Source organism: Limanda limanda, chromosome 9 (assembly GCF_963576545.1).
Source record: "Limanda limanda chromosome 9, fLimLim1.1, whole genome shotgun sequence".
Classification (NCBI taxonomy): Eukaryota; Metazoa; Chordata; class Actinopteri; order Pleuronectiformes; family Pleuronectidae; genus Limanda; species Limanda limanda.
The window spans coordinates 13649380-13661900 of NC_083644.1; the positions used below are offsets into that span (position 1 = coordinate 13649380).

At 40.7% G+C, this 12521-nt stretch overlaps 1 protein-coding gene across 1 annotated transcript in view; it reads left to right on the forward strand.

Moving 5' to 3' along the window:
- Nucleotides 1–12521, forward strand: part of adgrl2a (adhesion G protein-coupled receptor L2a) — an 80462-nt gene that overhangs the window by 28893 nt on the left and 39048 nt on the right. Inside the window, exons 3-6 of the mRNA XM_061077848.1 lie at nt 3185–3294; nt 4850–4909; nt 9721–9735; nt 10855–11655. Coding sequence (XP_060933831.1) covers nt 3185–3294; nt 4850–4909; nt 9721–9735; nt 10855–11655 — 986 coding nt within the window. The remainder of the gene's footprint in view (nt 1–3184; nt 3295–4849; nt 4910–9720; nt 9736–10854; nt 11656–12521) is intronic.

Consider the following 12521-nt stretch of genomic DNA (forward strand, 5'->3'; position numbering starts at 1 on the left):
AAAAAGTGTGTAACAAATGTGTTCGCAACATTTGAGCCAATTATAAAAATGTTATTAATATAAATATGTGTTAATTTCGACAGATAGTATCACATGTTTTTCTTTATTCAAGGACACCAAATAATTACCTAATGTCCCTGCCAAATATCAATTTTGGATTATACTTAATATTGAGTCCGTTTTTCCAACAGGCTCATAATTTTTTCTCTTGCACCACAGGATACATTATATCAGTCGGCTTCTCTTTCCACTTTAGCTTGAGTGAAATTGTTGAGCGGCCAAGGTATTTAAAGAAATGGAATGTTTCACTCTGGAGAAAACTGCAGAAAAGCTTCCTTTGACTTAATATTCATTATGTGCATGATTAATTACTATATAGCCTCAGACTATCAAAAGATAGTCAGAGATATCATATTTTACATGTATTTAATTAGTGTGCACTTTGAGACCTGTGCCCTGGCAGGCCCAAATGCTGAACTTTTTATGCAAGGAATTTCAATTACCCACGCTCCCTCAATCTACGGACTAGGTCTATACATAGAGTCATTAGGGCTTTTTCAATTGGTCTCAGGAGAAGCCCGAGGTTTCACAGATGAGACGGAATAAGAGTCATGCAATCCCATAGATCATGGCGCCCCTGCTCCACAGCTCTAAAATTAGGGCAATATATCAGCAAGAGCTATCAACACTTATGTCAACATTGTTTCAAAAGAAATATGAGGTTTTTTTTCCCTCTCAGTGCTTGCGTCCTGTTGTTTAATAGATTTGACTGAGAAACGATGGCAGGTCTATGTCTCATTAGTGCCATGAATTTTATTTTTGATATCATTCTGTTTCATATGCCGAATATAAACCAGGCATTCATTTCCTGCTCCCATTGGAATCTGTTAGATAAAGCACTGTAATTTATATTGCTCCTGCGTTATATGCTTATGCATGAGGAAACGGGATGGAATCATCAAAGTGACCATATAATATATGGAAAGTACTGCAGAGTCATGAAATATTACCCACAAAAAAAACAAGCAGCGCATTATGGGCTCAGCGTGAGGTGCATGTTTTAATTCTAAAACAGTCATTAATTTCCATAAAAACAAATACAATATGCTGATATTCTCATCTGTTATCACGTGTGAAGGTCATTAATAAAGTGAAATGCCCCTTTGAGACCTTTTGCTAAACACAGATGCACACACACAGATAATTGTGTTATTATGGCTGTGTGCTACAATACTGCATTTTAACATGAAGAAAAAGGAAATCCCTTTTCTTTCTTAGTGTAACGTTTCTTTGTCAAATGCATTTGAGGTAAAAATGTAGCAACTATCTTTAAAAGCACACGTGCTGATGGAAGAAATAGAAAAGAGAACAGGAGGAGGAGGGAGATGAATTTCTTAGTAGTAGTTATTGAAATTATTGTGGATAATTCCATTTCCTGCCGTTGTTGTGATTTAGTTCTGTTTTTTTACTTGAATTCAGGTGCAGTTTGTTAAACTGAATAAATGTTTGTGCTGTAAACTATAATATACAGCATTCCTTCATGGTACGCCGCTTAATGGTGGTAGTGTTCAGGTTGTTTGTGTCTGATCAATGCCACGCATCTCACGAGAAACCAAGTCCTCAGTGTTCCACTGTGCGACCTATAATATTATATTAATAACGTTTGGACACAGAGCAGTGATTAACTCAGCGGCCAAAAGCAAAGACAAAACCCAAAGCACAATACAGTGCAGCCAGTAATGCGTTTTCCAATGATCTGCTGTAAATGGGTGCACTGGCCTGTGATAAGAAGAAACAAATATCATCTCTGCTCTCTGCTAAATCAGCAGAACACAGTTATTGATCTGGCTCCTCGCATTGCCAATAGAATTTTAAGTCCCCTCGGTAGCAAATAGGGCTTTCTCGCAGTATTGATGTCATTATCATGATTTCAGTACAGCAGAAGGGTGGTCACCTGCAATTCCCCGAGCCTCGGAGCCCCCCACAGGCTCAATTAGAATGTCTGCTCTCCAGATGTTAGAGGCAGAACCTGAATTAACTTTTGACACAGCTGCAAGGGGCCGCTAAAAAGATAAACAAGCACATATTTGTACGGAACAGCAGAGACATAGGATTCTCAATTTTACAAAAAAATACCAGAACAGCTTTAAGTAGAGTCACATGAGGTCCCTATGCAGGTGTCATCCAACATGAAAAAAGGCTTTATAGGTTTCCTTTGTTTGATTTTGTTGCCTTGGTTTGTATGGTTTATGCATATCTAATGATTCACACACATTCTTGTACTTCGTACTTAGTGGGGGCCGACTAAAATGTCCTCACTCCACAAGGTCGGTGCCCAAAATGGTTATCACAAAGATAAAGTAAAAGTAAACACACATGCGTGAGCTAGGATGGTTCAGATTTTATTTGATCAAAACTAGCGGGAACAAGGTTGAAGAACAGACTGTCTGAAAGATTTATTCAGAAACCAATGAATGTCGGCAAGTTAGCGACACAGCCTTTTTGTATTCTTACATTCACACAGATTATCGAAGCCCTTGCAAAACGATAAACAGAATAGAGGGTTAGTACAGGGCACAAAGGACTGTGGCTGAGGGGTAGAGCGGTCGTCCTCCAGCCTGAAGGTCGGCAGTTCGAACCCGAGTCATCCCCATCTGCATGCCGAAGTGTCCTTGGGCAAGATGCTGGACCCCAAACTGCCCCCCCATAGAGCAACAAAGTGCTGCTAATAGATGCACTGTATGAATGTGTGTGTGAATGGGTGAATGTAAAACTGTACTGTAAAGAGCTTTGAGTGGTCATCAAGACTAGATAAGCGCTATATAAATACAAAACCATTTACCATTTATTTTACTCCTTACCCATAGCTGAGAAGATCCAATAGGCAGAGAGCTGAGTCAAAAGCACTTGAGTTGTCCCTGACAGCGTTTGGTAGCCGACTCAACAGCTCTGCTAAATGGTGACAGCAGTTCACCTTTCTTTTTGCTTTTTGCTTCTTTGTTGGTGAATATGAATATTGCACAGTCTAAACACGAGTTAGGAACATTTGTTTTTGCATTATTGAGGAGTCTGTGCTCCACGAGTAGAGTACACAGTGTTTTGACATTTCTGCATTTTCGCGATTTGCTCGTAAAGAGTATTCCGGTTAGATGTGTTCATGTTTCTTTCGTTTTGTTTTTGACAGATGCAACAATCGGACCCAGTGCATCGTGATCACTGGCTCAGATGTCTTCCCTGACCCCTGCCCAGGGACCTACAAGTACCTGGAGGTCCAGTATGAGTGTGTGCCCTACAGTAAGTACAGCCCCTCTGCCATGAGTTGAGAACTTTCTCTCCCCACCCCCTCCACCCTCACAACCACAGTTTCTCTCCTCCACCCCCCCACCCACCCCCCATCTCTCGTGTCATATCATATCCTGTCCGACTTCTTCCCCCTGCCTTGTCCAGACAGTCTGCTCCCTCCGTCTGCAACACCTTCCAGCACCATTTTCCACCGTCTCTTTTTCCATCTGTGTCACACCATGAACTTTTCATGAAATATGACCTGTAAAAACCCTGTGGTCTGTTTTTTTCTACACCGGCTTTTATTATTGATGTGCTCACCCGTGTTTCCAGCGGATCAACCAGGCTGGTTATGAGGCAGCAGAACATAGGGAGGGAAGAGGAAGTCATGCTGACTCTTCACGATGGCAAGCGAGTGGTTCATTACTCTTAAGTCTTGCATGGAGAAGTCTGTCAGGCAAGGAAAAAAAAAACAACAGGCTCACCTTGATGGCTCAATATACAGTACATCCAATACAACAGGTGTTGAAATGTGTTAACAGATGTTTCATTATGTAACCGAGCAGAATGGCTCCGCTCGTAAGTCAACACGGTAATATTTCATTGAAAGAGATAGTGTTAACATTTTGTCTCCTGCGTGGATGCTAAAATATTCATTGCCATTCAGCTTCCAAACAATCTTTAGGTTTGCCCTTTGTATGAGAATTCCCCTTTGTCCTTTAAGCTGCCATGTTCATTTGCAATTTGTGGAGGAAATTCCCCCGTGTAACCTTTACAGACTGATTAATGGAGAGGATCAGATGATTTGCGAGAATCACTAATCAGGTGGAACTGAAATAATTAGAGTGGGAATGACGGGAAGGATCTTAAGTATCTGGCAGCTCATGTATGTCGATTCAGAAGGGTTATTTTGAACATTGATATCATGATAACATCATATTTTAGTTTTGAATCTTCTAAAGAAAAAAATACGCCCAAATATAAATAGTGCACCTTTATGCCACAGCCCTTTAACACATCACTTATACATAGCTCATTACCAGGACGCCTGTCCACACTGCTACCCCCAGTGTTGAATCAGAGCATCATTAGCTGTTGAGACCCATTTCAACTTAAAGGTTAACCTCTCCAAGGCTTTGAGGACCAGTAATTATGAGCCTCCACACTGAGCAAAGCCGAATCCTTCCGCTTCCACCTGAAACACCCAACTACTTGTTTTTTTTAACTCTTCTGTTGTTTTCTTTTCGTGGACACTTGCGTCATAGTTAAGTGAAGTATCGATTCTGTGTCTTGCTGTGTTACCTCAAACTGTAATAGTGGGATTAGCCTCAAGGTGCACTCATGTCCACCCACTGCTATGATTATCTTTTGCCTCCGTCTTGCACCAAGGAGACAGTCGAGCCTGCCATAGTGTGGTGGACAAAACAATAAATCTTCAGCCCAAGGACTTCACAGTTCTGGCAAAGTCTGTCTAACAACAAAAAAAAACAATTCCAAACAGGTCCTCACTTCACTCTGAGCAGTTTCAAACATGCATGTCTGTAGCCCCATCTTTTTGCTTCTCAAGGTCCATGCCCAACCAGAATAGGACCAAGAACACAGAATGTATCCTATCGCGACTGCCCCGGTAAGTGCTTGGTGTTCTCCCAGTCTGACCCAGTCCACCACAAGCCCAGTCTAGCCTTTCCCACTCAAGCCCTGTTGTAAAGTGTGATAGACTCATAGGCCAGTTCCATGTTTTGTTGTTTTCCTCCCAACGATCCCCTGTCTCCCCCCAAAATAAAACCCATACAACCCGGATCATTTTGTAAAGTCAGACAAACACAGAAAAAGACCATCACAGGGGAATGTTTACTGCGTTTTTCCAAACCAGAGCGAACCCTCCACGCAGTTTTCTGTCGGGATTGCAAAGATCTTAGCGTAGTTTTTCTAGTTTTCACATGAAATAGGTCATATGCCAAATACCAAGAGTTGTGATTAAAAGCAAGCAGCGGATCAGAAGCTTAGGATCCCCAGGATTTGCTTGGATACAAGACTTGAGAATTTGTTTTGCAAGAAAACGCATTAAATCCCCATTAAGCTGATCAACGCCGGGGCCGCAGACAGTGTCCTCATTCTGACTTGTAACCACCGCCCCTCAAAGTCTGTCTGTCCCATGAAATACAGAAAGCAGTCTAATAACATAATGTTGCGTTTTATGCCACCGACTCAATGCAGTGGGGTATTTTATTAATGCATTCCATTGTCCAAGCATTTGCATAATCACACAAGGAATTTGAGTTTGTTCACTTCTGTCCAAGTGGCCTTTGCAACAAGTTGAATACATTTGCACCATTTTCATCCTTTTGGCTTTGTAATTTGGTTCTTGTCATGAACTGCCCTCATTAGCAGCATTATCTTCACTTTCCAGCCAAGGATGTAAATTTTGCCTTGGCACCAAGTCACCTCTGAATTGGCTCGAGTATTTTTATTTTTTTGGAATGAGGCAACATAAAATCCATGATGTGTCTTTATTAAGCCTTCTCTGTGAAAGCTATTTGTGATGGGGGAAATTATAAAAGTAACCATCCCTATTCCACCATTGTAAATCTGTAGAATAGGGCCAGTGAGCCCATCAATGATAACATTTTCATTTTTTATCACATGCTAGCTCCAGTAAACCCTCAGCTCCTTGTGATAGCAATGGTCAGATTATACAAATTGAAGTTAAGCTGGAACCGCATGAGTCTTGGGTCCCCTGTGGTGTTTTTGTTTTCATCTCCTCTTTTTATTTAGTGTAGTTTACATGATGCATAACTTTAACAGAGGAGTCACAATCTAAGTCTCTAGTTGACAGTGCACATGCAACCATATAGCAATGCAACATTTAATTAATAGTCTGGATAATTAGATTAGAAATACTTTGTAGAAAGCAGTAACTTCCTAGAGCAGTGGTTCTCATCCTTTTCCAGTCACGACCCAGTTTTAAACACATTTATTGCTCATAAACTCTCTGCATCTCTTTAGCCACATGTCCCAGTAGATGCTGGAGAGTGGTTTTGTGCTTTTTTCTATCTAAATATTTGGGCATTTTATTACAGCTGAGCATGTGGGGGTTTGTGTTGTGAAATGAGTATGAGCTAAATTAGGGGGTGCAGGTGTGGCACTGTACATATTACTGTAAAAGAGCTGAGAGATGGACAGACAGACAGATGAAAAGAAAGAGAGAGAGAGAAAGAGACAAACAGACAGATAGAAAGACTGACAGACTGAACACATCACTTAGTTTGGTTTGTCAGTGTTCTTGTTCTTCATAGTTTTAAATAGAACTTTTGGCCCTAATTCTATTTCCCCCCCTTGTAGCCAAACCACAGACAGAGAGGAGACATCAGTGCATATAAGGGACAGACAGAGAGAGAGAAAGATGAGTTGTTTTTGTTTGATCATTTTTATTTTATTTATGATGGTAATGATGCAGAGAGTCTGCTGATGAACTTTCACCTGGAGACGTAACCTCTTGCCCCAAGTCTAGAGCTGGAATTCTTATATCGAGAGACCATTGCTCCATTTGACAGCTCTTAAAACTGCTCATGGCTTCTTGGTTTGGCACAAAAGTGCAAAAATCTGTGTTTTTTTTGTGTCCAAGTAGAAACTCACACGCACTCGCACTTTGTCTCCTTAAACAATAAAAGCTATTATAAGGCAAATTATATCCCCAGTACGATTTGAGATAGAAGTGTTCTAACAAATCATCTGACAACCCTCTCAGTAATTATCCTGTGACCACCTGTGGGACCCCAGGTTGAGAACCACTGCTCTAGAAAGTCAGTTTGGTGGGAAAAGTTGATGGTGTCGGCGGTTAGTCTGGGTTGGGTTGTGTTGTATCTGTTTGTTTATATGTTGCTTATATTTAAAGTGTCTGACTCTCTTCCCTTCCCCCTGTGCAATCTGCAGGAAACCTCCTCGGCTTTCTGACTCTCTCTCTCTCCTCACCCATTTCTGATCATACTGATTGCTCTTTCAATTCTTATATTTCCACTAACGTCATCAGGTCTTCTGTCATGTGTTCTCCTTTTCTTTCCAGATTTGCTTCACACCATCTTCCCTCTGACCTCTCCTCGGCTCCTCTGCCGAGGGAGCCTCTGACTCAACTGTTGTTAATTTGTTTGCTTCCTATCCTCGTTTGATCTCTTAGTTAACTGCAAGACAGAATGGCGAAACGTTTTTTTCATGGATCCCATTGAAACTCTTTCTTTCCACTGAAGCCTACGTCAGATTCATCAGTTACCGCAGATCCAAAGTCTCATATGAACCCCCACTAATTGGAACTTGAGGGCTGCAGGATTCAAGAGGAACCTAATTTAAGATTGCTCCAATTATCTTATTCTGCAAACTGGCCCAAAATGTGTAGGCTAGTTTTTGTATTTCAACCTATGAGGGGGGACTACTGTATATACTCTCTACTCGTGAGATTAATATGTTCACTGCTACTAAAATATTGCATCATTGAGAGTATACGTCTCAAATATAGTGATGTCGGACAGCAAAGTCTCCAAATCAGTCCACATTTGTAGATTTTTTTGTAAGTAAAACACTTTTCATAACTGTCCAAAAAAGCAGTTGAAATTTTTTTGCAATAATATATTTCCCAAGCTTTTCTCTGCAAAGAGTGAGAAGAAGTACAGTTGAATCACTGCAGTTATTTTTTATGTAATACTAATTTTCTTTCACACTCAGTCGATAACTTGCTGAGTGAACATCAAGCAGTAGAATTTAATTGTTTTGTACAGTCGGTTTTCTGACCTGGGCTTCAGACCACCCTGAGCAACACGTCTGTTCTGAAGAATGTTTATTATCTGTGTAGACTTGTCTTGAAGAATTTTCTTAAGAAATGTTGCAGTCTTATTGTTGCAGTTCAAACATAAGATGTTGCTTTTCATGCAATGATGATGCACATTATGTTTTCTTTTAGTCTTAAGATATGATTCATACAGTAGCCAGTGACTAATTGTGAGATTGTTGGGTAATGATTCTTCAGTGTAGCTTCTTCAGAGGGACTTGTTTCATGTGCAACATAGGGCCTGGCTAAATCATAGTGGATTTTCATTACAAAGCACAAAATTGCTGAACAAATGAAACACAGTGTTGTGTAATATGGAATTAAATACATGTTTCAACAGAAAATGCACATAGTTTATATTAATGTATTTTACCCCAGTGATTTACATTGATTACCTGCCAGCATTGGTATGTACATAAGGTTAAGTAAGATCGGTACTTTGCAGCATCTTGTCATAAGTCAGGTGTCATATGGGTGCATAATATTAAATGGAATGTTTATCGTAGAAGAATATATTTTTAAATGATTTTATAATTTTAATTTTAATAGATATTCATCTACACTGAAAAATGAAGCAACTACTATTAATTTAATTTTACTTTTCAAAGAGAAAGAAAATACAACTGTCTTTATTTATTACATTTTAATATTCTTTTACAGCTTTTTACCTGGTTTAAAGTGGTGGGTAGATTTATAGCAATCACAGTTTAGATGCTACCTGGTTTGACTTTTTAACCAAAACAGGGTGTGCAGAATAAAAATATTATATGAAATATATTCAACATGCATCATTGACAATACAAATGCAATTTATAATTATAACAATATAATTTTCATCAATACAAATATAACTTAATTCCAATATATATGTATATATTGCTTATGCATTTTGCACATAATTGATCCACCTCAGATTTTTCTGTCAGTGTCAGCTCATTAAGAAAAGTAAAAAAACACAACCTTCACTCAGGATCAAAAATCTGTCTTTAAACTTCAAAGAATAATAATGTCACATTTATGGTCATAATTACAGTTGTAATTTCTGTTATCGCCGGATTTTAAATTTATATCTTGATATAATAATAATTTGGCCATATCACCCAGCTCATGTTATGACCTAAATCAAAATGTTCTCCTGTTATATTCCCAGGATGAGCCTTGATTATGTTAATGTTTATTTACTTGTGATTTTTAACACATTTATAACTTAATGGAGATCATTTCCTACATAAATCCACAGAATTGATATCCTTTGCATTAAATATAATCTAATATTTACCTGTGAAAGTCCGATGTTGAATCCGACTGAAGTTGTGCATTACTAATAGAACATAGTTAATTAGTTAAAATAAAAAATAAATCCACCCACCACTTGGCTATAAACCATCTGTCACCATTCTCCATCTACTGATCAAACCGTTTCTCTTAAACAGGACCCTGGCGGCCGTGTGTCAACTTTCTCTGTTTTCCTCCTTTTCTCTGAATAGGTGTACCTGTCTTTGTCCATGTCTCATAACATGTTTCTGCATGTGTAAGCATAGCGATGACAGTTAATTCATATTAACCTCTTTTTTTCCTCCTTGCACCCCTTTCATTCTCTCTTCCAACGCTTAAAATAGAAGTGGAGCAAAAAGGTAAATAACAGACACGATCCAAACCCTAGCTCCTTGTTTTGTGGCATCTGGTTGTAAACTACCTATTTTTCCCATGGTGGCCCCTACGATCCCATCGCAGACGTTACCTGTAGAATCCCCCCCTTACTGTAATATTGATGGTTAGTGTTGTACGACAATGCAAAGTATGGCTGGCTCTAAAAAAAAGACAGTCAAAAGGCAGCCAAAAGATGTAAATGGGGGTATATTGGCTTCAGTCCATAGGGGCTTCCTCTCCTCATTCTCCCTGGGTGCTTTCTCTACTCAGCAGAATCTCCCATTGCCTGGCTTCCCAACCCTTTTCCATAGCATGCCATGGTAACAGTGTTTCTTGGCCCCCTTTTTCCCAAGCTTTTGCTTTTTTCTACTATCCCTTCGCTGTCCGAGCACCCCCCCCCCCCCCTCACTCTTCTCCCCATTATTCTCACCTGACCACTTGCTGCTTTCCTCTGTTGATTCTTATGCCTCCAATGCCTCTAAGCCCAAACACCAAGAGACCCCCCCTAATGAAAGTTTTTTTTCTTTTACTTTTTAATTTGAATGGTTGTGACATCTGCACCACTTTGTAATGACAACCCTCTCAGGTATATATCCCGTAGCAAAGGTGGTGCGACCGAGACACAAACATTTTGCGGACTCTGCCGACTCCTGCTCTCTCATAACCTCTCCCGTCTGTTGCCGTGTGACTTTAGCTGTTGTTTACCGGACCAATTGTTTGGTTAAGTTTTGTTTCTGTTCTATTTCCCCTCATTTGTGTTCTATTCCCAACAGTAAATGTCAATGAGGCCAAGCTTCTTTTTTTTCAGACTACTTTTTACATATAAACATTATGCTTAATCAACTCTCCTGTTTTCTTTTTGTCTTTCTATGCACAATACCAAAATCCGTACACTGCTTGTGAATATTGGCTTTAGCTGTTAGTCGTTTTGGCCACTCTTCAATGTGTGTTCGTCCCCACTCCTCTTGGACAACCTGTAAAAAATAAAATGAAGACATTACACATTTTATTGATATCATATATAGTTTTATATAGTGTTATATTTCACCTGTTAACCTGTGCCTGTCTCTTTTTTTTTTATTCTACTCTTCTCCCATCACCAGTTTTTATTTGTCCTGGGACTCTGAAAGCTGTCGGCGAGCCTTCCTTTCTGTTTGAAGCGGAGCAACAAGCCGGCGCCTGGTGCAAAGACCCGCTGCAAGCCGGCGAGAAAATCTACTTTATGCCTTGGACTCCTTATAGGACAGACACTCTCATTGAGTATTCCTCCCTGGACGACTTCAAAAACGCCCGGCAAACCATCACCTACAAGCTGCCCCACCGGGTGGATGGGACAGGATTTGTGGTCTACGACGGCGCCGTGTTTTTCAACAAGGAACGGACGCGCAACATCGTGAAGTTTGACCTGCGAACTCGTATCAAAAGCGGCGAGGCGATCATCAACAACGCAAACTATCACGACACGTCGCCTTACAAGTGGGGCGGCAAAACGGACATTGATCTGGCAGTGGACGAGAACGGGCTGTGGGTGATCTACGCCACGGAGCAGAACAACGGCATGATGGTGATCAGCCAGCTCAACCCTTACACTTTACGTTTCGAGGCCACCTGGGACACGACCTATGACAAACGCTCGGCCTCCAATGCCTTCATGGTTTGTGGAGTACTGTACGTGGTCCGCTCCACCTATGAAGACAATGAGAGCGAGGTCAGCAAGAGCCTGATCGATTACGTTTACAACACCAAACAGAACCGTGGGGAATACGTCGATATCCACTTTCCCAACCAGTACCAGTACATTGCAGCGGTGGATTATAATCCGCGAGACAACCAGCTCTATGTGTGGAATAATTTTTACATCCTGAGGTACAACCTGGAGTTTGGCTCACCGGATCCAGCACATGGTAAGTACCCAGCCCCCAGTCGTTTCTCCTGCAGATAATAATGCTTAGATTGCATTGCTGAAATCCTGATTTTAGTCACTGTCAAGTGCACTTTGATATTCCTTCGGTATTCCCCATCTATGTATCAAGTGTCACAGCTGACTGGTTTTTAATTTAGAATCTAATATGTGCTAGATATGTTACGAAAGCTTTGGAGTGTAGGAAATCATCTCAGGGGGGAACTGTGTGGTAAACAACACCTCTAAGCCAGTTTCCCTATCATAAGGGATCAGTATCACAGGGATTTGGTGAGGTTTGCCTACTGGGTGATCCCTGAGTCCCTGGTGCTAAGGCTTCAGGGACCCCTGCTAGCATATCGCCTTTTTGAGAGTGTAAGACCGGGAGAGAGAGGTGTACTCTCACCCCGGGAAACATACATGCCTGGACAGGTGCAAAGTCTCGCCTGGGGCAAGGTTAGATCATTCTCCCAGTGACGCTGGAGCTCCAAATCTCCATCGGCCATTAAAATAAAATATCTCACACCCTATGGGAGGATTCTCAGGATTTAAAGTTCTGTCTGAGAGAAAAAGAGATGGGAGACACAAGGGAGATGAATCAATCACCCTGGGTCATATCATTAAAAACATACACTATGTTTTTAATTTAGCTGTCAAGAGCTGAGGGGAGGCTAGCCTAGGCTTGCTATAGTCCTTACGCTGAGACTATAATAACAGTAATTACCCTAATCCCCTCCACACCAAGACTTTAAGTCCACGTAATGTCCAACGCAGTCAGTAATGAGCCACGGAGGTCAAGCAACTTTTCACAGATTATCCAAGAGCTCAATATTTGTTCATGTGTTTGCAAGTCCAATCTCTTATTGATGG